The following is a 25,599-nucleotide window of genomic DNA, read 5'->3' as shown; positions in this document are numbered from 1 at the left end:
TCTTAACACTGCTAACCGCTGTGCCACCTCTCCAACCCGGCAAACAACATTTTTGATGGACAGTTTCCAACCTCTCATCGATGAAATGGCCCAGGCCTGTAATCCCAGCACTCGGGAGGCAGAGGCAGGCGGATCTCTGTGAGTTTGAGGCCAGCCTGGTCTACAGAGCGAGATCCAGGAAAGGCACCAAAGCTACACAGAGAAACCCTGTCTCGAAAAACCAAACAAAACAAAAAAGAAAGAAAGAAAGAAAGAAAGAAAGAAAGAAAGAAAGAAAGAAAGAAAGAAAGAAAGAAAGAAAATACTTTTAAGTAGGGAGTTGTCCAAAAGCAAGAACACTGGACCGGAAAATGTGAGGACATCGGGAAGATGCAAGAGTAAGTGGGACTAGAAGAGAAGACATACCTCCCAGAGGCAGCAAGGTGAGGTTGACTAAACCCTATTCACTGTGGTCTCCCTATGACCCAGCAGGGGGCCCGGCAACTTGGTGGGTTATCAAAATGTCGAGAAACACAAGATCTCGACATGAGGTTGGGGCAGTGGCTGGGTTTCTGCACCACTGTATTCCGGGCACGTGGCCCATGTACTTGTCCACGGTAAGACACGGGAATGAAGAGTCCCATCGTCCTTGGCGAGAGACTTCTGGGCGTAAGGGAGCCGAGAAAGCGGGGCTCTCACCTTACTGTCCTTGTCTGGTTTCACAGCTGAACTGTTCCCACACGCTGATGCGGCACTGTCAGGAGACGTGGGGAGTCCAGGGAGGATGGCCACCGTCCGGCCACCGGGCTCCGTCTCCAGGGTGGCAGTGGTCACGTTGGGGGAGGCCAGAGAAGCCCCTGCGGCGCAGGCCAGGGGAGCATTGGTGCGGTTGAGGCTGATAGCAGCAACGTGGGCGGCAGGACCTGCCAGTGGAGGCAGAGGTTGGGGGGCCAGTGAATGGTGGGGCAGGCCCACGGACGCAGGACCGAGGCAGGCGGCATTCTGGACCTGGATGGGTGTCACTGCTGCTGTGGGGCGTTCCTGGTTGTGTGTTGTAACTAAGGGCGACACGGGAGGGAACACAGAAAGGGTCAAGGGCCCGATAGAAACACTGCTTACTGAAATATGAGTCGTTTATTTCACTGTGTCGGACGTAATGAGGGGCAGCTACTGCTGCTTACTGCAGTAAAGCGTGGATGGAGAACAGATGAACGTACTTAGGCCCTAGCTGGATCCCTAGATAATACTTTCCTTCCAGGTAAGCAGTTGAGGCTGCTGAGGACTTGGGAGATACGCTGTCACCACCCCCAAGGTCCTTCAGTTATGAACAATCATCTTCGGCAGCATTAGAGACACTGGGCCAGTTTCTGATGGCTCTCCATGGAAACCAACAAACCAAACAGCCGTCTTAAGTCCTTATTATACATTCTCTCTCTCTCTCTCTCTCTCTCTCTCTCTCTTGTCATTTTTCTGCTTGTTCTTTCTGACAGAACTCACATGTTCTTAGTTTACTATTACCCAAGACTCTGGGTGGGTTTTCAATGCTGCAGAATGGAGAAAGGCACTTGAATGCCTATCGAGTCTAAAATAGACTTGTGACTAAGTTCATCAAAAATAACCAGCACACGGCTCAGCAGAGAATCGCGCAGCAGTCACACAGCTAGGAACCGTGAGGCTGGAGACAAGATCTTGACTAGGAACGTCATGTTTCAAGTCCCACATATTCTTAGGACCAGCCTCGTTCTTTTCCAGAAGTGAGACCTATCCATTTTGAACTAATGTGCAGGGCGTGCGGAGCCCAAGCCAATGGTTATAAAACACCTGTTACGGTGTAGACTTAAGATGCCCCTCGAAAGGCCTCAGGTGTTGAAGGCTCGGTCAGAAGCCGTGTGGTACTGAGAGATGATTGGCTCATGAGGTGCTAACTTCATCAGTGGTCGACTAGGAAGTGGGCCTGGTTAGAATAAGTAGGTCTCTGAGGCATCTCTTGGAACGGTCTATCTCGTCCTGGTCCTTTCCTTGTGCTTCATGGCCCAACACAAAGATGGCATCTCTGCCCTACCAAACCCTCTCTTCCGTTATGTCCCGCTTCACCACAGATCTCCAGTGATAGGGTCTGGCAACCATTGAAACAGTCCCTGCTCTTTGATTATTTCTGTCATGGGTATCTGTCACAGTGACAAAGAAGTACTGACGATAAGGTGTGGGAGCATCTATTTTAAATTCATCCCTGTTTTTCTCAACACCTGCCCCGAGTGACCTGCTCATGCGGGTAAGCCCTTTCCTCCTGTGTTCCAGTCCCATCTCCCTCTTACCTGTCCTCACAGCATTGCGGGCCTGGTTGACGGTCATCTGGCCAGTCATGTGCAGCAGGACCTTAGCCTGAGGACTTGTCTGGATGTGTGCTGCCGACACCACAGCTGTGGGGACGACACTGGGGTTCCCAGCCACACCATTTCCTTGGAGCTTCTGGGTAGACCCTCCCGCAGCAGAAGGGCTGACCATAGTCACCCCCCGGCTTGCCTGGCCCGCAGTAGACATAGGGACTTTAGCTTGGGAGACATTTGTCACCGTCCTGTCGAGATAGAAGCAGACAGAAAACCCAATCCGTCAGCCAAGTGGGAGACGGAACAATTAACACAAGAAACATGACTCAGAGCTTTAAAGACAGAACATTTTAAATAATGAATGGAATCATTTCCCAAGGTTTTAAGAACAGCATATTCAAAGAAACGATGTCCCCCTCAGAATGGTCTTGGAATCACTCTGTGTGGCCAAACCACACGTCATACTCTGCCTAAAGACAGTTACTAGGGTCAGCTTCTCATTTTGTGGCCACTTGGCTCCACTGAATTTCAAGACCCTGAATGTTCCTGCTTCACTCAGAGCAAGACCCACCATTTATATCACATTCTTCCTCCTTTGACTGTCTCAACCTGTCTCTAATACAGTACACAAGTGCCTGTGTACACACTGATACACACACACACACACACACACACACACACACACACACACCATCTCAACCTGCCTCTAACATAGTACACAAGTGCCTGTGTACACACTGATACACACACACACATACACACACCATCTCAACCTGCCTCTAACATAGTACACAAGTGCCTGTGTACACACTGATACACACACACACACACACACACACACACCATCTCAACCTGCCTCTAACAGTACACAGTGCCTGTGTACACACTGATACATACACACACACACACACACACACACACACACACACACACACACACACAGTCTCAATCTGCCTCTAACATAGTATATAAGTGCCTGTGTATACACTGATACACACACACACACCACACTATGCACACAACTAGAATGGCCCTTCTGGCTTTTTCCTATTGATGTAGCTCAAATCTCAAGTTCAAGATCCAGCACAGATCTAATCATTCCAAGAAGCTAGCCGAAAGTTCAAGTTAAGCCTCCTGATCTAATTGCTTCCTGTAGATTGCTTCCTTGCTTGCTGGCTTTACACTCCATAAAGTGATTACAGCTTGACTCTTGATTATAGAGGATGGTATGGCTTCATTTTAAGTTTTTTGAGAATTCCGTACACACATACCACATGCTTTGCTCAAACTCACTCCAACTCCTCTCCCTGTCTTTCCCGCCACTTTTCTGTCCCGACTTCGGGTACTGCTGCTGCTGTTGGTGTTTGTGTCTTTAAACACACAGTGTCCACTTGGTGTTCCCATTATAAGCACAGGTGTAGGACCACCTCCTGGAGCACGGACAGCCTCTTAAGGGCGGTACCCCTGAAAAACACGGACTTTCCCTATCTAGCAGCCATCAGTTACCAAGAGCTCCTCAGCTAGGGCTGGGGTGTCATGAGCCCCTTGCCCAGCCCAACCCCGCCCCGCTGGGACCAGGGCTGGCTGGATCTTCTGCACACAGAGGTACTGTGGGTTCATGCATGCAAGCCCTGACTTGCTCCACACATCCTGCTCTGCTGTAGACACCCATTCCCAACATACAAATTCTGTGGAGTCCAGGCCAGTGCACAAGAATTCTTTTCCACCTTTCCAGAGTTTTCTCAGCTACAGCAATGTGGTCAGTTCTAAACATTTACTTATTGAGTTTAATCAAGTATGGAGGATTTTTTTAGTGTAATGCATGTTTTCAAATATTCTCAATTAATTTAAATGGCAATTCTGTGTATAGCAACTTTATAATTAATCTAGAATTAATACTTCATTAACAAGCATTCACCCCAATGGTAAATTACAGAGCATCTGCTAAAAGCGAGTATTTATCCAGATTTAAAGGTGCATAGGCTTTTAACAACTTATTTTGGAATCTTGCAAAAATGTGACCCTTTGTTAATTTCATTATCATCGCTTATTATGTTTCTCTTGTTTAATACATATATATGTATATATATACACACAAATACATATATAAATATAAATATAAATATTTGTACCAGGAAGGTTCTGGTTGCCGTTTTCTGGATGTGTCAGATCCTGAATGTATATTTTAACATGTACAGGAAAGAAGATTTATATTGATTAAAAATTTGCAAGTCAAATGAAAGCTAACATTCTGTCACCATCTGCAGCAATAGTGATTTTCATTTGGTTAGGCTGCTGGCCAGCCTATAAATCAAGGACAACAGCTGACAAACATGTCAGTTCATTAAGCCATTTGTTTAAAAATCAGGAGGTTGGAAGCATGATTTAATACAGTTAGACCTGGATTGCTTATTAAGCGTCAGTGATCAAAATCTGGGGCAGTGTTAATTTCATTATAGGTCATTTTTCTCAGCTTTCAAGGCTACTTTCCTCAGTGACCAGAAGGTGCGCCACTTAAAAGAAGAAAAAAAAAAAAAAAAAGCAAAGTTATGTAAACATGTATACATGTATATATGCATGCATGCATGCAATATACATGTCAGGGTTTCTGAGCCTGAGTGACATCTTGGGGCAGATTATTCTTTTATGAGAATTATCAACTTGATACAGCTTACAGGCTCCTGAGAGGAGAGCCTAAGATGAAGAACTGTCTGGACCAATTGGCCTGTGGACATATGTGTGGGGAGTTATCTGTTTTGTGAATTGAGGCCCAGACCCCTGTGGGCAGACGCTTGTCCTGGGCATGTGGTGCTGACCTGTATGAAAAGATAACTGAACTTATACCTGTCTACAAGCCAGGTAGCAGGAGCCAGCATGGTGCCTGCCAGACTTCCCCGGCTGTGAAGTCGGTTCCCTGGTTGGTGTAACACTGTGTGGAATAGCAACGAGCCCTGCCTTCACGTTCCTGCTTTGACTTTCCTCCATGATGAACTATGACTTGAAACTGGAAGCCAAAAATAAACTTTCCCTGAGAATTTGCTTTTGGTCAGAGTATTTTATCCCAACAACAGAAAGGATGGGAGAGGCTATCGGGGGCTATCCCGCATAGTGCAGAATTCAGCAGAATCTCTTGCCTCCATCCACTAAATGCCAGCAGTACCCCCTATCATCAACTGCAAAATGTGCCCAGGTATTGGCAAATAACTCTCAAGGAGCAAAACTATCTTCATTTAAAATTCACTTATGCCATATTTAAGGAATTTTTATTTTCTGCATTACAAAGAATAATTAACAGAATTCAAAGGTAATTGATATGTTAATGAAATAAAGGCAGACCTAGCCGGTGTGGGTTTACCACTTCTTTATGATGTGATCTCAGGCAATGTGATTTAGTCTCCCTGTGCCTCAATTTCCCCATTTATTAAGTGAGGGGGATGATAAAAAACAATTACATTAGTGAATTAGAGACCAAGAGTCAATCAATGTAGTGTTTAGAAATCTGTCTGGTATATATAGTAGGTACTGCACAGACATGTAAGCATTAATAATATAGCTTTGGTTCATTTAAATACTATGCCTTTTATTTCTTTAGTAGAAAAAATACTGAAAATGGCAGAGTTGAGTTTTTTTTCACACATAAATTAAAGCAAAGAGATTATACCCCAGAAACCTATAATTTCAACACATATCCACATGAAAAGTGAGCTAAGAATCTTGGTATTAGAAGGAATTTTAGCAGATATGGATATGGATTTTTACAAACTTTGGCTATGTAACAGGTAATTATAATGCAAGCAGGGCTCTGAATAGGCTGAAAAAGCCTGGGAACGAACAAAGAGACTCTATCTGGAACTTAGAAAACTACCGATTCAACATCATACCTTGTGACTGGTGCCACGTAGTTGCCGGGGAAAACGCCTATCTTGCTGGTGTGCATTGATGTCCCTTTGAACCAGCCATCCTGGCAACGCTCGAATACCAAAAACATTTCCCCTTTTCTCAACTCTAGCTCGTCTTCCTTCCGGGGAGTGTACGGGTATATAGCAATATATCTAGAACAGAGGGGAAAAAGATCTTAAGATCTCCAAACCCTTGCTTGGAGTAAGTCTGTGAGTATCTTACGCAGAAGTATACAGGATGTAAAATCTAAACTGGCAAGTAGCGATGGCAAATCTCCATGGAAAGTGGTTTCGCTGTTTGTAGTTTCAACGCAAGTAGAGGCTTTCCTGATTGAGTGTTCCTCCTGGTGTGGGACTGATTATCTCGCCAAATGGTGAATGCGTGCTAGGAAAGAATTAACGCAGCCTCCAAGAGTGCCAACCTAGTGCTGTGGATTAGGACCCCATTGGGGGAAACTGAGCTCTTGAAATGGCACTTGTTAGCCTTGGGAATGAGCTCCAGATGAGGACATACGGCATAAAATCCCACTGGCAAACACAATATGTTGCTTTCTACGCATGCTGAACCCAGAGGCTCAGGTGCAACTGCGTTTCTGAGCTCAGCCATGAAGCTGATTGTACTAGAGAAAGCAAAGGAACGCAAAGTCTAGATCACAGAGAACACAAAACAGCTGCCCAGAGCGAGGTGCCTGTCCACACAGAGAGAGGCCAGGCAGGCAACTCAGCGGGTGCAGATTCAGAGAGGGCAGAAGCCTTCTTTCTCTCGGCAGCAAACCGCACAGGGCCACTGGACCTTTCTGGATGCTTATTGCTGAGGATTTACAGCCTTCTATATATGCTCCCTGCAGGGAGACCTGATGTGTGTGCAATACCTTCCTGCTCCTTCAGATCCTGCTGCAAGGAAATGAAAATGGAGGCGAAAGGTCACCCAGGAGCTGTGCAAAATAAAGAGCAGTTCTCTATGCAGACAATCTATAAAGAGGAGAAGAGAAATTTCCCTAAACCGTGAAAAACCTCTTCTCAGCAGGACAGCCATCGACCAGACTCAGGTTAGGCTTGTTTCACGTAAGTGTCTTCCTCGTTATATGCATGACCAGGTAGAAGTTTCCAGAATACAAACCACTCGGGCAGCTGTAAGCTTGTCTCAGACACGTGTTTCTTGATTTCTGTTGTTTGGGCTTGGTTTGACAGGAGCGTTTGAACAGTGATAAAAGACAACCTCACTTACACGCTGGGGCGAGTCTGAGGCCGTAAGTGTGCAATCTGGTCAGTGGATCCCGCCACAGGCCTGGGTCCCATTCCAGCAGCAGCAGCAGCAGCAGCAGCAGCAACAGCAGCAGCAGAGGCGCCTGACGTCGTGGAGGCGAGGACAGTGGCAGCCAGGAGAGGGGGTGGGGGAAGAGGAGGATTCATAGTCTAATACGGGGAAAAATGGGGAGGAAGGAAGGTACAAATTATTATATATATATATGTATATATGTATGTATGTATATGTGTGTATCTCTCTTTTTTTTTTTTTTTTTTTTTTTTTGGTTTTTCGAGACAGGGTTTCTCTGTAACTTTGGAGGCTGTCCTAGAACTCGCTTTGTAGAGCAGGCTGGCCTCGAACTCACAGAGATCCACCTGCCTCTGCTTCCCGAGTGCTGGGATTAACAGGTGTGCGCCACCACCGCCCAGCTGTATGTATCTCTTATATGGAAGGTGTAAGGGAAAAAAAAAAAAAAACCAGAACAGAATCCACATACAACAAAACCAGCAGGCTGCTCATCAAACACCCTTGTAAAAACATAATTTTAAAGCCACAACGTTCTTTTCAGCACACAGGTAAGCAGTCAGCCTTCAGAGGAAGCTGAAAATTACTGTACAAAAGTTTAAGATTCCTAACATGCCCAAAATACGGAATTGGGCCTGGAGAGGTGGCTCAGTGATGAAGAGCATTGGCTGCTCTTCTAGAGGACCTGGGTTCGATTCCCAGTGCCCACAAGGCAGCTCACTACCATCTTGAACTCTAGAAACAAATGATCCAATACCTCTTCCTGGCTCCCGCTGGCACCAGACACCCATGCGGTGTGCAGACATACATGCAGGCAAAACATTCACACACATAAAATAAATAATAATTAAAAAGAATACAAGTACAGATTTGGACAAGAACTGAGATCCCTTTCATTTCAAGGGAGCTGCTGTAAGGTCATGTTGTTGGACAGAATTAATTTTACGATGGGTTTTTGTAACCTGAAACTCACCTACAACATACACCGACTTAGCCATGCTGTATCTCAAGCTGCTCCTCCCTGTCCATTTCTTTGGGTGCCTGGTCTCCGGAGCCCAAACAATGGCAAGCCACAGTCACAAGGCTATTGTTGCTACCTTTACTTTGCCTTTTCTTCCCTTTGCCAGTTTTTGAAATTCAGGACTATCAAGGCTGGTAATCTTTAACACACACACCCCAGTGAGAAGCTGCTGGGTCCTTTATGGGCAGTCTAATGGGGTTCTGCCCACAGGGCTCCATGAAATCAATGGCACCATTGTTACCTTCTGATCTAGAAACCCCAGATAACTCTCCAGGGACCGTACAGTGAAACTCCTGGGAAAAGAGGCATACAAAGCCTGCCTGAACCCCTACTTGGCCCAAATCTTGAACCACTAGAGGTAAAATCCAAATCAAGGGAGAAGTAGAGAGACAAAAGAACTCACCTGGGAAAGCATAAACAGCTTCTGCACCATCAACGTGTTACTGAGAAAAATCCAGTGGTTTGAAAGCAGATTTCAAGTCCACCCATTTCAAAAGAATTTTTTTTTAATGAAAATTGAATCCCATTAACACTTCTCTATCTATTAAAGTGCACAATTCCAGACATCCACACATTACTAGACATGTAACGGCTTCACGTGTTATATTTAAGTTTTTGCTAACGTGCCTCTGGTGAGGACTTTCCCACGCTGCCACAGACCCCTGAGTGCGGAGGTCAATGAGGCGTGGACTGCTTACAGAGTGCCAGCCTGGACAGGACAGGGTGTTCAAAAAGTCATGAAGAAGTCACCTGGTGCTCTCCACACAAACAGGGCAGCATTTAGGTCCATGATTCCTCTGGAGCTGCATGCTCTGAGGCTCAGAGCCCTGACCCTTTCAGTGGAGGAGAACCAGGCATTCTTTCTGAGAACCAGGCATTCTTTCTGTCTGGCCTACTTCTGACAACAAAAGAGAAAAATAAGGAGCACCCAGGCAAAATGGTGAGACAACGTCATCTGTGCTGTTCAAAGATAACACCAAGTCTGAGGCCTGACAGGTGAGATGGGTCCCCGGTCTAACTGCATGAGAGATACATGGAGAAACCAGGAAGTCTCCAGTGGCCTGATAGATGACATGTGTTCAACAAGGAAGTATAATAAAAAAAATTTAAATGGGCAACTGAGCCAAATTATGTCTTAGAAAGAGGCAAAAATAAAAACAAAATCCCCTTAAGGACCTGATAAAAAACAGATCTCACACTTTAACAAAACATAACCAAAGGGTCACAGCTTGTTGTAAAACAGTAACCAAATGTAGTTGCTTATGAAAGAAGAGTCATGCACTGAGATACGGCAGACAAGGGGACATTCACACGGACGGACAGACACCGAAGCTGGTGTCTAAGAGAAATACAGCCATCTCTTTTTGTTTCTGACAGAGAAGAGATGCTCTTTTCATAACACTGGGCAGATTGTTTCTTTCCCTCTTGACACTGAGGGAATATGTGATCCACTGAGAATGCCTGATTAAAATCAAGAGTCCTAGACGCTGCTTGCTCCCGTGGGCTGGGAAACTGATAGGGTTCTCTGAATGCAGAGCTTGATGCACCAGGAAGGTCTGTGGGTTGCTTTATAAACAACCTCCACTGCAATAATGGCTCAGTGGAGGTTCAAAAGGTGGTCACCCTGCACTGGACTGTAGGCAGTTTGCTCTCTTACAAGACCTGACATCTCTATAGAAAAGAACCACAGCCTATGTTCACCCGGACTTGACCTGGAGACCTACCTATTATACTGGAGTCTGGGCCAGCCAAGGCACCAGAGATGCACTCCCCCTACCAGCAAAAAAAAACCCTACAGGTCTTTGGTTCCCATACTGCTCATCAAACACAGGACTCAGGTGTGGCCTGCCCATGTGAGATGGTCATCTTTTGCCAAGCTATGGTTCTGTCCCCCTAGCTTACTGACAGGTCTTGCAAAAGCGATGTTGGGTTTTTTTTTTTTTTTGTTTTGTTTTGTTTTGTTTTCAACCAGAAAGGGCAACAGATCTCCACCCTGGCCAGCTTGTAGGGGCAGATCCAGTTTCCCAGGGAGGCAGTGTCTTCTAGTCAGTGGGAGCTGCTGCAGAACACTAGACCTCATAAGTACAAAGTTCACGTATGCGGGTGCGAGCTGGTCCTTTCTAGCATGATTTCCTCTCCTTGCTCTTTCATGAGACCAGCACAGAGAATAGCTAGATCTGAATTTGGCTAAGGCAGGGAGAAACACACAGTCGGTTTCCAGCCTGGGGCCAAGGGCTGAAGGCCAGCTTACCACTAGAGTGCATTGCTTTGGAATTTTAGACACAAGTTCAGGGGACAATCACAGGCTCCTTTCCTTTTCAAGGTCTCTTATATATGTCTCTTCCTCACATCTCACAGAAAACGAGTCCCGTGGGAAAACACCGATTTAATATCCCTTAACCCATCACTGTCACCACCTAAGCATCTACCCTCCATTCAAAGTACTTTCGACCCTACTCATCAGCATTTCTAACTGGTCTTTCTGGGATGCAGGATCTCTAACACAAACTGGTTAAAGAGAGAACAATGTTAACGATTTTAGCTGTACTGCTCTATGTATCTAACTTATTGCTTGACATTTCATCTCTAAGAAAGAGAGATTTCCATGGTAGTTAACTGTGTAAATTATGGGATGTCTCTATCCTTACAGTAATTAGGGATGGTGTGCATGCTGCTCTCTCCAAAGGCCAATGGATGGAGGGCAGTATTACGATTTAAGACGCTCTGGAGGCAATGCCTGACATATTCTTGCACCGCTGGCTCTGAGCTTTACAGCCAGAAGGCAGGAGACCCCCAGGGAATGCTCTGTGGTTGTGAAACATTCTATGCTTCCCACTGTCTCTTAGGACAATACCATTTGGATCTAGAAGTTTCTATCCATTGAGATGCTAGGGTGCTTTTCTGTAGTTGCTATGGAAGTTCTGAGCTGGGTGAGGTGGTGCCTGCCTGTGATCCCAGCATTTGGGAGGCTGAGGAAGAAGGATCATGAGTTCAAGGCCAGCCTGAGCTACATAGAGACTGAGACCAACCTGGGCAACACAGCTAGACCCTATCTTGAAAACCAAAACAGAAATATGTATATATAAAATCAAAGAAAAAAGAAACTTTTGATCATACCCTACACCTTATCCTGATTTTCAGTTCTTCTGCCAAAGACTTCCTTCCCTTCTACCCCTAAAGCAACAAGGCTTGTGGTCTCCACCTGTGCACTACTCCCGATACAGTTCTTTGTTCCTGTTGACAGAAATGGTGGTGTCCCTGACTACTAACTACATATTGTTTATTCTGAGACCTGACATCATTTAACTTTTATTTATTTATTTATTTATTTTTGACATGAGTCTCATATTGCCCAGGGTGGACTCAATGTCACTGAGAGTGACTTTGAACCTCTGATCTTCTTGCCTTCGTTTCTGTAGTGCTGGGACTGCAGGTGTGCACCACTGTGGTGATATATTGTGTAACCTAGTAAACTTGCTGCAGGATCAGAGGACAGCCACTAGATTAGACATAGAGGTCAGGCAGTGGTGACACACACCTTTTAATCCAGCACTTGAAATCTCATGCCTTTGCTTGGGAAGCACACTCTTTAATCCCAAGAAGTAATATGGCAGGGCAGAGAAAAGTATATAAAGCATGAGGAAACAGGAACTCACTTTCTTTAGGCTGAGGATTTTGTAGAGGTAAGAACTAGTGGCTGGCTGTTCTGCTTCGCTGATCTGTCAGCCTTCACCCTGATATCTCACTCTGGGTTTTTTATTAAAAGACTGATTAAGATTTGAATGCACGCGTGTGCGCGTGCACACACACACACACACACACACACACACACACACTAAATCTCAGAATCCAAGTGGTTGGAAGGTAAAGGCAGGAGGATCAGAAGTTCAAGGTTATCCTCAGCTACATAGTGAGTTTAAGGCCAGCCTGGGCTACATGAGATACTGTCTCAAAAGGGAGGGAAAATATATAAACAGGGTTTCTATACCTTTAGAATTAAACCTATCTGTAAGCTGCTGCTGGCTTTCATGACCTGGCTGCCTTGTGATGCTTCACAGCCAAAGGCATCACAGAGTATCAGCAATCACTCCTTGTGGGCATTCTTCTGCCCCTGTCCTGGCGATGCAGGCCAAAGAGCTTCACCTTCCTCATCCCACAAAACAAGTCAGAAACAACAACCAGCAGTTCCTATTAATAGGCGCACGCCTGAATCAGATAGCTGTGGAGGAGACTTAACATTCTCACTGTTGCATGTGAAATGCTGGAGACATATGCTCATAAATAACTTCATTCTGCATTAAAGATTTAAAGGTCTCAATTTATGGAAAAAGCACTGGAAATAATTTTCATTTCCTATCCCAGGGGTGGCATCTACTTCCTATAAATCCATACCATGAAAAGCCTGGTTTTTTTCCCCTTTCAAGCTACATACTACTACTATGATAGCAAAGTCTCCTGAAATATTGCAGACTTTAAACAGAATCCCTTGGCACAATTAACTGGAGGTACAAAGGGCATGAGGGTATGTGCCATTGAGTTTCCCACCCAAACCCAACATTAAATCCACAGCGCTTCTACCAACCTACCAGAGACTTGGAGATCTACCCATCTCTTGGGATGATAGGCAAGCCTGTTTATAATTAGTTTTTCATTAAATGGAGCTGGCACAGTAGACAATGTTTAATAAATCTCTCTCTTGCTTAATATGCACTCTTTCTTATAAAAATCCTAGGATAAAAATGACTGAACATGAATTAATTTTTATATGCTCTCTTGTGGCCTATTCCATTGATTTGCCCTAGAGTCAACCCCCAGCAAAGAACTGGCCATTTACTATATTATAAAATTGTCAGTTCACCAGGGCTAAAACTTGGCCAGCCATGTATCTTTTACACTAATTAATTTTTCTAAGATCAGAAAAGTCAGTCATCCTTATCCCCCTTAAGACATGGAGTCAGAACACTTCCATGCACGGGAGTCCTACAGAACGGAAATACACTGCGGTTGTATGTGTTTTGTTGGTGGGAAAGAAAAGAAGAAGTGACTCCCTGGAGACAGGAGGGCAGGATGGGTTATGAAATTTGGCTTTAGTGAAACATCCGTGGCTAACTGAATCTTATGGAAACCACATTTACTGAACGTACACTGAGCGCCATCTTCTCCCCAGATGAATCAAGGCCATGTCTCCTTCACAAAGCAGCTGTCTTAGCAAGGAAGCTGTAATCACTCAGGGAGCATTTTAGAAAAGATAAAAACAATCCAACAACTTTAACCTGTGAGTACAACACGCCAGTGTCCATTTAAATAGAACATGATTTACTCTGTGAACTTCTTTAAAAGTCTACATGAAGTTAAGTAACAGCTGTAGTTATTTATGCTCCACCTTGTTTTAAAACTCAGCTTTTAATTATGAAATGTATGAAGCCAAAATTAATATTAAGGAAAACGAAGAAAGTAAGACTAGATAGAGTCTAAATATTGACTAGCATGTTATGAGGTCCTGGCTACAAATTCAGCTTTAAGGAATACCAGCCGAGGAAAATCTCTTTACAACACACATAAAATCCACAAACTAAAAACAAACCAGCTGCTTGGAGGCCTCACTGTGACTGGTACAGCGAGCAGGGAAATCTACACCCAACTACACCAGGCTTTCCAATGGCAAACTTAGGGGAACCAACGTCTCCTGTCCCAGCCCTGCCTGGAGGAGTCCTCGGTGCAGCAACAGTGACCGCCCTCTTACCATTCTCCCACTCCATCACTGAGGGAAGTTAGGGCTCTGAGGTGCTCAAAGAGGGACCTGGAGGCAGGAACTGAAGCAGAGACTGTGGAGAAAGGCTGCTTACTGGCTGGCTTCTGTGGCTTGCTCAGGTACCTTTCTTATATAGCCCAGACCTACTGCCTAGGGCTGGTACTTCCCACAGCAGGCTGGGCCCTCCTGCATCTCTCAATAATCAGAAAAATGCCCTACAGACATACCCACAGGCCAATCTTGTGGGGGCAATTCCGTAATTGAAGTTCCCTCTTTCTAGGTTTGTGCCAAATTGACAAAAACTAAACAGCACAGACACTGAGGCTGAAAGATGCTGAGTAACTTTCCCAGGGTCACATGACAGATGAAGGGCTTAAACCCAAGTCTGTCCTTTCCCAAGCCTAAAACCCTTCAACAGATCAGGCTGTTTCACAGAGAGGATCATCAAATACCACAGGTGCAGGATCAGAGAGGGTGATGCTGGGCTCCAGATACCAGGCTGTCTGACTGAATGATGATATCTAGCCTCATTCTACTCAGTGCTGGAACCAAGATCTGAAGATGAAACCAAGACATTAGCCAGAGTGAGAGAAGTCTCATATTCTCCAGCTCCTTGCTGCTCAATGCATTGCGATTTTTGGAAGCAAGGGGGCTGTTTTTCTCTATTACCCAAGGGTATATATTTGCTTGTTTTTCTCCACTGAGTTCTTCTTTATCCATCTCCCTTGCCTATTATGATTCTCCAGGTCAACACACCCCATTCAGATGTCTGTATGCAATTGATGGTTAGAGTCTATCTGTGGGATGGCAAGTTTTTTAGGAGAAAAATCGACGTACTCCACAGGACCCACCCTGGGCAGCAGGGACCTTGAAAGAATCACTATGAGCTACAGAGGAGAAGACACTGGAGATGAATCCGGAAAGCAGAAATTTGGCATCAACTTATTGTGTGAATGAAATCAAGCCACTTAGCCTGGGAAGACCCATGTCTTCGGCATTTCTATAAATGTGTCTCTAAAAAAAGAATAAGCAGGAGCTAGAAACCCCAAAGAAATAAAAGTGAAACCTTTGGGAAATCAAACTGAACTTCAACAAAATTAAATACATTTTTCAGAGTTCTCATAGCGTCAGGCCACAGATTGCCACCATTAAAAACTTTGCAGGCAGCTGGCAAGGAGCCGTCTAACTTTTCTTGGTGAGACTACAGAGACATCAGGCAAAAGGCAGCCGCTGAGCCCACCTTGCAAGCATTGGGTGCGCACTTGAGGTGTCGGTCGGAATGTGCTGGATCATCAAGACTTAACACCTCAAAGAGAAGGACAGACGCAGAAATGATACTTACTCCAAGGGCAGCTTGGTAGGAGACTTCTGATGGGAATGTGAACGAAGGGCCAGTTGTCACAGGGCTGCTTGGGGGTGGGGTCACAATTAACCCAGTGGTGCTTATGTGAACCTGACAAGGAAAACAATTTATTAAAAAGACAGCTGGGTTTTTTGTTTGTTTGGTTGGTTGGTTTTTCGATACAGGGTTTCTCTGTGTAGCTTTGCGCCTTTCCTGAAACTCACTCTGTAGACCAGGCTGGCCTCGAACTCACAGACATTCGCCTCTGCCTCCCGAGTGCTGGGATTAAGGGCGGGCGCCGCCACCACTGCCTAGCCAGCTGTATTTTTTTTTTAAATGCCTCTCTCTGTTTCTGTCTGTTTTCCCCTGACTCTGTTCCACCCCACGTGTGTGTGTGTGTGTGTGTGTGTGTGTGTGTGTGTGTGTGTGTGTGTACATGTGTCACAGTGCCATGTGGAGGTCAGAGGGCAATCTCTGATGTTGGCTTTACCATCTACTTTATTCGAGATAGGGCCTCTTGTTCATTCACAGTTACCTAGGCCAACAAACAAGTCGGCCTGTGAGCTTCTGAGAGTCTCGGGTCTCTGTCTCTCACCTTGCTGTGGGAGTGCACTGACTACGGATGTACTGGGCCTAGCTTTATCTGGGTTGTGTGGATCTGAACTCAGGTCATCGAGCTTATATGGCAAGCGCTTTACCAAGCCCATCTCCCCCAGCCAAGTTCACCATATTAAATGCAACAGATTCTACCAGCAGAAGTCACATTAAAAAGAAACCTGTCTATCAAGTTATTTGGGGAAGGCAAAAATCCTTTTCACTGTATTCAATTCCAATTTTTTAAATGAGCTAATATGTACCAGAAGTGGCAGTCACTGCAATGTGCTGTTTCACACAACATGCTACCTCATTTTATATGCTACCATGCATGAATCCAACTGTTTGGACAGTCAGCCTGGGGCTAAACTAGCTTCACATTCCCATGAAGACCCCACTAAGGTAAGCTGTAGCTCAACATTCACCCCTCTGTTGATCTGTCAAATCGATGTAAAATTCTTAAGGTATTTTGCTATTGTCCAGACCTTGCCTTCAGACTTCCATCTCTCAGTGAGGATCGGCAATGAATATGCAGCTACCTAGATGCGCCTATAGCCAAGAATCCATTCTAGAACCTTAAAGGAATAATGTCAAGCCAAATTGTTTTCAAAGGTGTCATCCACGATACTACTGGATTAATTTACTAGAAAGAAACTGAGTTGTTTAGGTCATTTCAGGGCCTCCCATGACTTGATCCATGTCACTCAGGTTGCAGGTCAGATACAGCTGCAGCATGTTGGGGTTACTACTTGATGCTGCAGACATGGCGAGAGTAGATATCCCCATGGATGGGAGGATGTCTTATTCTCCAACATGTAGAGCAATGCAGTTGGCCAACACCCATTTCCCCACGGAACCACAAACACTAGTCAGTCCCTTGTACGAGAGCTAGAGAAACAGGAAGAGTTGGGGACGGAACACAGGGGCAATCGGATGGGCCTTCTTGCTTCCTCCTGAGGACAAGGGCAATATAAAAATGCCTCAGCAACACTTGACATCATGAATCACGCCTCCGGATGGCACAAGTGGAAGTATCATGGCTATGGTCAGGGGCAGACCACATGTCTTCATGTGCTTGACGGATGTCAGGCTCAGATACCCGTGAACACGTGTGTTGGGGATCCACCTGCATGACACAGCTCAGGTCATCTTCTAGTTGAGTCCTCACTCAACAGCCATCAGATACAGTGGCAAGCAAGCCCTCTGACCCTCTGCCACTTGGCCATCTTATTGATGGAGACTCTGGCTATGACAGTGAGATCTTTAAGTGATCACCTACGGCACAAAGGCATGAACTTCTCATTCGATGCAGAGGTGCGGTCCAAGTCACCCCATTTTCTAAGTACCATTATACCAGCACTCCACTGTCTCTGCACCTGCATCTACGAGCTCTCATTCAGGTGAGAGGAACAAATGAGTACGGACTTGTTTAGCTCCGTTTCTTTTTATTTTCTAGTGATTGTAACCAAATCAAACCCTAACAAATACACTGAGAGAGAGAGAAAAAATTGAATAAAAGAAAATTTAAGCTAAAGGTGAGCGTGAGGAAGGAAGAGGAAGAATTCGTGCTAGTGGCAAAGTCAGACTCAGGGACAGACAGCATCTCCTGGGGCAGGCTGGTTTGAACAGCCTCCCAAGGGCCATTTCCCGGCATGCACTCATCTCCATGCTAAGGACAGTGTACATGCCTGTGGAGCAGGCGGGACACCCTCGCACACTCAAAGCTTCCTTGTGGACTGAGCATCCCTCTGGAGCTCACGGTGCCCCAGATAAGTGGTGTTTTCTGTAAACCTCAGCGGGGGAGCCAGGCGGCACTTCACACACCTCCCATCCTCGGCTAGAAATAACTTCTCCCTGAGGCAACACGCCGCCACTGAAAACAACCCACTACTTACAGAAGTGGGGGGATGGTGGGAGGGGGCTCTTTCAAGGGAACAGAAAGAGCCTTGTGTCCCAAACTACTCAGATTCAAACAAAAATAGCCCCATGTTCACAGCTTTCACCCCAGCTGTGGTGCGGCAGCGTCAGACATGCCGACACCTGACTGCTGCGTTCTCCACAGGACTCAACCCTTCGCTGGTCACCTTTTCCTTTAAACTTTCTCCACTACCAAAAACACCACAGTCCGCTATTTATAAACAGCTCTTCCCATTCAGGGCTGTCAACACGCCTCACAAGAGCTCGAATCTACATCAGGAAAATCTCACTGTACAGATGCGGCTAGTGTCACACACCCAAAACAAACTCATTCAAAACGATTGATCTTCCGTTAGTGGATCATTATCAACCCTTACTCAAAAAGCCATTCTGAGCCTCCCCAGTTCACTTAGGATGTGTACTCTGATCTCCAATCCAACTTCATGCTCTGATCTAAGACCCATCTTTTCTTTCATTCTTTTTTTTTTTCCTTAGATTTATTTTATTCATATGAGTGCTCAGCCTTCACACATGTCCATGCACCACGTGCATGCCTGGGTGTCCGAGGAAGTGATGGTCCTCCATGTGGGTGCTGGGAATCAAACCTTGGCCCTTCACAAGAACAAGTGCTCTTAACCACTGAGCCAACTCTCCAGCCCCCGTGTCTATGTTCATGAGACCATCGGTTATAGGACAGGTAACAGCATTTCTCTCTCCATCTAGTTTTCAAGCGACTCATCCCTTGAACAAGCATTTGAAAGCCCGCTGATGTATGCCATACGCAATGTTATCAGTGAGCAAAATGAAGACCTCCCTTTCCCATTGCACTCATGTTCACATATCTGTGTATGTTCTATGTTCCCTCACGAAAACAAAAAGTTCTATAACCTTATCACTTGCAAAACAACAAACAAATAATAAATAAATTAGAAGCCAAAAAAAAAAAAAATCCCATAATCCCATTAGGAGTAAATACATTTAATTCCTGACTTGCTGTGTCAATCCAGAGATGTCAAACAGATAAGAAAAATCAACTTCTAATAAAAGTAACCAGGATTGCCCAATTTGTAGTCTGCAATGCCATATAGAAACTTATTAACCTAAAAAAACTTCTTCAGGATTGGGGTTCGGTATTTTTCTTTTTTACTTTGTTTTTTTTTCTTTAACAGGAACTTCATTTTTATATTTTAAGGAAAAACAACCCAAAGCTACATTGTGGGATAAAATCTGCATGAAATAAATAAAATGATACAAAAGCCTACACGGAAATTCTTCCTGCTGTGCCTGGCGGCTTTGGACACCACTCTCTGACCTCCAGGCTGGGAGAAATGCAGCTGTTCTCTAAGTCGATAACGACGAAGTTATCATTTCCCATAGGGAAAGGACCATACTTAGCGCCACAGTAGACCAGAAGGAGGTCTCCATAAGGAAGCCTGCATCCTGTGCATCTCCTTACACACTGTGCCCAAGAGTCTAATCATCAAACATTCAACAATCAATTGCCAAACAAATGAGTGAATGCTTGCAGTCGACATGTAAATTTTGAACACGCAAATAACATGTGGCCATGTTTTAAGACAGTCCCGAGTCTTGATGATTTAGGGAGATTTTCGAAACTGCAACGGTCAGTTGCTAAGTTGAATGTTTCTCTCTTTTGCCTTCTTGCTCTGTTGTTTGGATGGGAGGCCTAAGTACCAAGGTGTGAGAAGCTGGAGATGGGAGCATCAAACTACTGTGAACGTGAACAGAGATCATGTTTGTGATGACCAGACCTCCCAGGATGGCATTGGGAGGTTTTGCAAAACTGAGTGAATGCCTGTGAAATGGATAGCATTATTCTACACACTCTGTGGGTTCGAACACTGCCTCTGAGTCCTTAGGTTGGGAATGATACCCTCAAGCCAGCTTTCCCTTCTCCATTTTTCTACTTATAGTACTGCAAAATGTTTTGACTGTGAAATGTCACCCAGAGGCTCCTGTGTTTGAACACTCGATTGCCAGTTGGACGTGCTGTTTGGGAAAATTGTAAGATCTTTAGGAGACCGGAGCTAGAGGGAATGGATCACTGGGAGTGGTGGGCCTTGACTGAGGCTTGGTAGCTGGACCCCACCTCTTGTTTATGCTAAGCGTCCTAAGCATGGATGCAAGGTGAGTCATCAGCCTCCTGTCATGCCTTCCCATCAGGGCGGACTGCATCTCTCTGGAACTGTACGCCAAAATGACCATTTTCTCCCTCAAGTCGCTCTTGTCGGGTGTTTTCACCACAACAGTAAGAAAGTCACAAAGACAAGCGAGGACAGCTGACCCTGCCGCAGACCCTGCCCCTGGTTACCTGAGACGGGGCGCTGCAGGAGAGCCCGGACAGTTCGCTGATGCGAGCCGCGGCTGTGGGGTTGCTGGAACTGATGAGCACAGGAGGGCTGATCTCCATGGAGTGGCGGTTCTGGGACGCCTGGGAAGACTTGTTGGCCATGGTGAGGGAGGTGAAGGAGTGTCGCTTCCTGGTGTTCTTCTTGGTGTCTTGGTGCTTTGGAGCAGCGCTGCTCTGCGCGGCTGCCGCGGACGGGCATTCTGCGGTGTCGACTCCCGGCGCCGGAGGCTTATCCCACTCTATCAGCTGCTTGGCAGCCGAGTTAAACTGCAGAAGCAACCATCAGAACAAACACAAGGTCAGACCGCTCTGGGGGTTCAGTGAGAATTCTTTTCTCCAAGTGTTTTAATCTAGAATTCAAAGCCACTTATGTTAACGCTTGCAGATGCAAGCTGCATTTCTTCTATGCGAAAGGTCTTCATAAGGGGACCTTACTGTCTCTATGCCACAGGTAGTTTTGAACTTAAAAAAAAAAAATAGTTCCAATGTAAGACCGAAAGGATAAAAGCACGTTTCTAAGAATTTGGGGGATGTGTAATTTGGGCATTTGCCAGGGATAAAAGAGTTCAGCTCACTGATGAAATTGAGGGAGGGGCAGTGGAAAGAGTATCCAAGTATTCATCTACAGGAACGGGTCCCCAATGATGACGGCTCAGAGCTGAACAGGGAAAGAACAACTGACCCGCTTGGTACCAGCAAACAAGGAAATAAAGACTAAAACCATGCAACACCCCAAACAAGTTAACACCCCTTGTTTCTCTCTGTATATTTTTTTTGGGGGAGGGGGAAATCTCACAAAAGCAGGTTGAAATAATTCTTGCCAGTTTTTTTTTTCCCTCCCTCAGACCATTTGCCGGTTATCATCACATGCGCTCAAAATCGAGCAAGGTACGAGCTGAAATTCCAGTCCGGCTGGCACTCCAACTCAGTCTATCGGAAGTCTCCGGGTAAAGTAAGAGAACTCGGGGACAAAGCCCATGAGCGAGCCTGAGAAGATGAGCGGGAAAGAAGGGAGCATGAGGCTGTTTTCCCTGAGGTGAAACAAAACATTTCCAGAGCCGGGTGGTGGTGGTGGTGCTCGCCTGTAATCCCAGCACTCGGGAGGCAGAGGCAGGCGGATCTCTGTGAGTTCGAGGCCAGCCTGGTCTACAAAGCTAGTCCAGGACAGGCTCCAAAGCTACACAGAGAAACCTTGTCTCAAAAAACCAAAATAAATAAATAAATAGATAGATAGATAGATAGATAGATAGATAAATAAATAAAATTTCCGGAAAGGCTTTGATGATAAAAGGCTGCATATTTTAGAAACTCCTTTGATGAGAAACTCCAAAATGCACAAAAATACTGAGAATGCAATATAGGAAACTTAAAAGGAACCACATACTTCTGAAAGGTACTGTTAGGGACAATGGAGGTTTCCCCAACAGGACACTCAGCACAGCAGGACTAGCTTTATACATCATCTAAAGTGTTTTTTTTCTTTTCTTTCTATCCACCTCAATTGTTCAAACCATGTCTTCTCACCCTATTGATGAGACTTCCTTATTAGGAAAGAAGAAATCCTTTGGGTCAATATTTAAAGAGGAAATAGAACCTGCTTCCCACAGCCGAAAAGCAGGGTTAACGGTAGCCTGGTAGCCTAGAGCGTCCACAGATGACTGTAAATCGACTGGTAATTTGTTCCTGTGGCTGCATGGGAACTCAAGTCAGATGGTCTGTCTGACATAAGTAGGAGAGCGAACCTTATTCAAACATAAGCATCTTCTTTTAGCCTTTGAAAAAAGAGCGTGTATGAGATACGGTTTCCAGAATAGGCAGTCTTCCCTTACCAACCAGTAGATGAACGTCGGGAAGAGGCGGGTGATTAAAATGGGACTAAGACGTGTTTAAGGGTAAAGGAACATTGTACCAGAGGCATTGTAATGGCATTTGGCCAGGAGAGCCACAATTTATCAACCCGACTTCGATCTAGGTATGCCCCTCTTCAAAGTGGGGGTAACAAGAGAACCAAACATCCCAAAGAAGCGATTGTGATGTTGGTTATTCTGATGGGAGGCACAGCTCTGAGAGGTCCAGTCAACTGCAGTGAGCCCAGTGGAGCAGAGTCAGCTTTCCTACACAGCCAAGCAGGCTGAAGAGTTACCTCTCTTCCCACCCCAAGCTCAGGACTCACATGAAAGGTAAAGCCAGGCAGTGCCCCACAGAAGGAGTCAGAGGGAACTTCTGTGCCCATGACCTCCATCCCTCCCAACAAGAGCTTAGTCAGCATAACCCAGTGTGAAAAATCAGCTCTGCTTGCCCATTCTGTTGAGTAAGAAATGGGATAAACTTTCTTTCTCACGGGAGCCAAAAAATTAATAAAAGTAACAACCACATCTATCTGATAGCACACTTAAATGACCTCTGGGGTCAAATCATTAGCTGTACCTGTTCTTTTAAATACACTTATATATTCTGTGTGTATATGTGGGTGGCTATATAAGTGTCATGGCACATTTGTGGAAGTCAAAGTTGGGTCCTGTGACCAAACTCAGGTCATCAAGCTTGGTGGCAAACACCTCTCTCTACCTGCTGAGACATCTCACCTGACCACCTGCTTTAAAATACTGTGAATCTTAGCAGGATGGTGGTGGCGCTCACCTTTAATCCCAGCACGCCGGAGGCAGATGTAGGCGGATCTCTGTGAGTTCAAGGCCAGCCTGGGCTACAGAGGGAGTTCCAGGAAAGGCACCAAAGCTACACAGAGAAACCCTGTCTCGGGAAACCAAAATAAATAAATAAATTTAAAAAATATTGTGAATCTTGTCAGGGTTTCACCTAGCCAAGTATCAGTTATAATTAATACCGTGTTAACATTGCTGGTTTCCACATGCCGTGCTCTGATATACATGTCTTGCTAGAATGTTATGAAAGTAAGACTGAGTACCTCCTGTCTTTTTCCATGTCCACCTTTCATTAAGTAAGTACAACTTGAGAACACTGTATTATGAGTAAATTGCTAGATGCTCGAGATTATAGATGGAGAGAAACAGTCTGAGGAGTTTTGTTTGTTTTTTTTAAATGATTTATTTATTTCTAATTTACATGCATTGTTGGTGTTTAGCCTGTATGCATGTCTTTATAAGGGTGTTGAACCCCCTGGGACTGGAGGTACAGACAGTGGTGAGCTGCCATGTGGGTCCTGGGAACTGAACCCAGGTCCTCGGAAGAACATCTTAACCGCTGAGCCATCTCTCCAGGCCCCTGAAGGCATTTATAAACTGATATAAAAACAATGGCATGCTTTCTGTAATCTCTTATGTCTAGCATCTTTTGCTCAACTGCCTTTTGCAGTTCATCCAAGTTACTCAATGAATCAAGTTCTCTTTCTTTTTAACTGTGCTAACAGACCCCATTATGTGTTTAATTCTATACTTGGCCTTCAACGTTTCTCCCTCTTCCTTCCAATAGATTCATGCCTCTGGAGAACAATGCTGCTGGGGGCGGGGATGGACATATTGTTTGGCGGGCACAAAGCCTCACAGAGAATAACACAGTTGTTTGCATAAGCATGAGTATGCAGGTAGACCTCACAGGGTGTGGTTGAACTAGTGAGCTGGCAAAGGCCCACAATTCTAGTTTTGGCACAGCTATTGGCCAACTCTGAGCCCAGGGTAGCCATTGTTCCGTGACTGATCACAACTCACTGGCCAGTGAGTAAATGCAAGGAAGTCAACAACGTTCATGTCTCTTTCTCTCTCTCCCTTTAAAGGGGTATGGCTTCATTTCCTGTTTCACTTCCCGCCCTCTAGACACCCTACTTTATTTCCCCTGCATTTCATTTTCACACGTGACAGTAATGTCTGCTAGCAAGATGCCATTATCCTTTAAAACTACTTTAGATTTTTCTGGAATGGCAGAGGTTGGGATTAGAAGCTCGGCTCCTCACTTTTTTCTAAATTCCAGAGAAAAATCGTAAAATGAAAAGCCATAGCATGGCATGTTAGGTAAATTGGGCAGAAATCAAAAAGGCCTTCTGTTGTGAGTATAATAACGTAGCCTCTGTAACAACAAGGGGCCAAGGGCCTGACAACTTTTGATGGAATTTTGATAAAAGTTATGAATGTTTTGCTTGAACTCAGTGGGCGTGGGCTTCCCCTGACATTTATCTCACCGTGTGACCTTTAAAGTTAAAAGTGCACTCATCACATGCAAAATAAACTCATGCCCTAAAAGATCTTCTTTTCGGCATGTGGTAAAGCCCTCACATAAGACTCAGCTGGGGCACAAAATAGAGTTCAGCATTCTAGAGCTAACTGGAAGGGTCTAAAGAGATTTTCTGACCTCAAGTTTCTCATGAACTTTTACATTTATTCTCTATTATTTAACTAATTTATTTCTGTGGTGCTGGGGATTGAATGCAGGGCTTTATACACACGAGGTAAGTTCTATGCCACTGAGCTATATTCCCAGCCTTCTTTTCCATGTTTGAGGAAGAGCCTGAACTAAATCTGAGAGGAAATGTTGATAACATAATGTTAGTAAACACAAAACATCCTAGGCAATATTAAAATGTATTTGTGTCTGGTTGACTTCTTTGCTAAAGAGCATACGGCCTTGTAAAGGACAATGCAGCATTTTTCCCTAAAGGAAAATGGTTTTTGATAGGCTCTATTTCATAAGAACCCTTATACAAGAGTAAGTCTCCAGCTTTGGGATATTATACAAGTAAGTCTGAGAGGAAACTGCTGTAATTTATAATCCACTGGAGGAGACTACCACTGAACTTTTTTCTTCCCAAAGGCAACTAAAACTGGTAAAGTGTATCATAAAAGCAATTAAACAGGCAGCCCTGGTAGCTCACACTTGTGACCGTGACACGGGTGGGGGTAGGCAATCTGGAAGGAGAAATGTCACAAGTTCAAGGACAGCCCAGCCTACCCAGTGATTTCCCAGCCAGGCTGCATTACGGAGTGAGACTCCATCTCAAAAGAACAAAAAGGTAATTAGTTACTGTTTAAAATGAATAGAATATGATGAGATAAAACATCAAAGCTCTTAGCCAGTTCCCCATGCCTGTCTTTTCCCAATCCATTTTCCAGACGCATTTATGTGTTAGCAGTTTACAGCACAACCTTCTAGGAA

The 25,599-nt window shown here is 45.0% G+C and overlaps 1 protein-coding gene across 2 annotated transcripts in view; it reads right to left on the bottom strand.

Annotated features, from left to right (window-relative positions):
* Sh3rf1 (SH3 domain containing ring finger 1) overlaps positions 1-25,599 on the bottom strand; it is a 156,571-nt gene that overhangs the window by 20,090 nt on the left and 110,882 nt on the right. The window contains exons 5-10 of one of the 2 annotated variants that reach the window (XM_036166515.1): positions 20,437-20,742; positions 15,594-15,704; positions 7,434-7,621; positions 6,188-6,358; positions 2,295-2,554; positions 679-902 (exon numbers count right to left, since the gene is read on the bottom strand). In XM_036166515.1, the coding sequence (XP_036022408.1) occupies positions 679-902; positions 2,295-2,554; positions 6,188-6,358; positions 7,434-7,621; positions 15,594-15,704; positions 20,437-20,742 (1,260 nt within the window). Of the gene's footprint in view, positions 1-678; positions 1,038-2,294; positions 2,555-6,187; positions 6,359-7,433; positions 7,622-15,593; positions 15,705-20,436; positions 20,743-25,599 lie in introns of both variants that reach the window. The other variant, XM_036166514.1, reaches the window with a different exon arrangement.

The sequence above is a fragment of the Onychomys torridus genome, chromosome 17 (assembly GCF_903995425.1).
Source record: "Onychomys torridus chromosome 17, mOncTor1.1, whole genome shotgun sequence".
Taxonomy (NCBI): domain Eukaryota; kingdom Metazoa; phylum Chordata; class Mammalia; order Rodentia; family Cricetidae; genus Onychomys; species Onychomys torridus.
The sequence above is the reverse complement of the archived record's forward strand: the minus strand, read 5'-3'. Positions and strand labels throughout refer to the sequence as shown.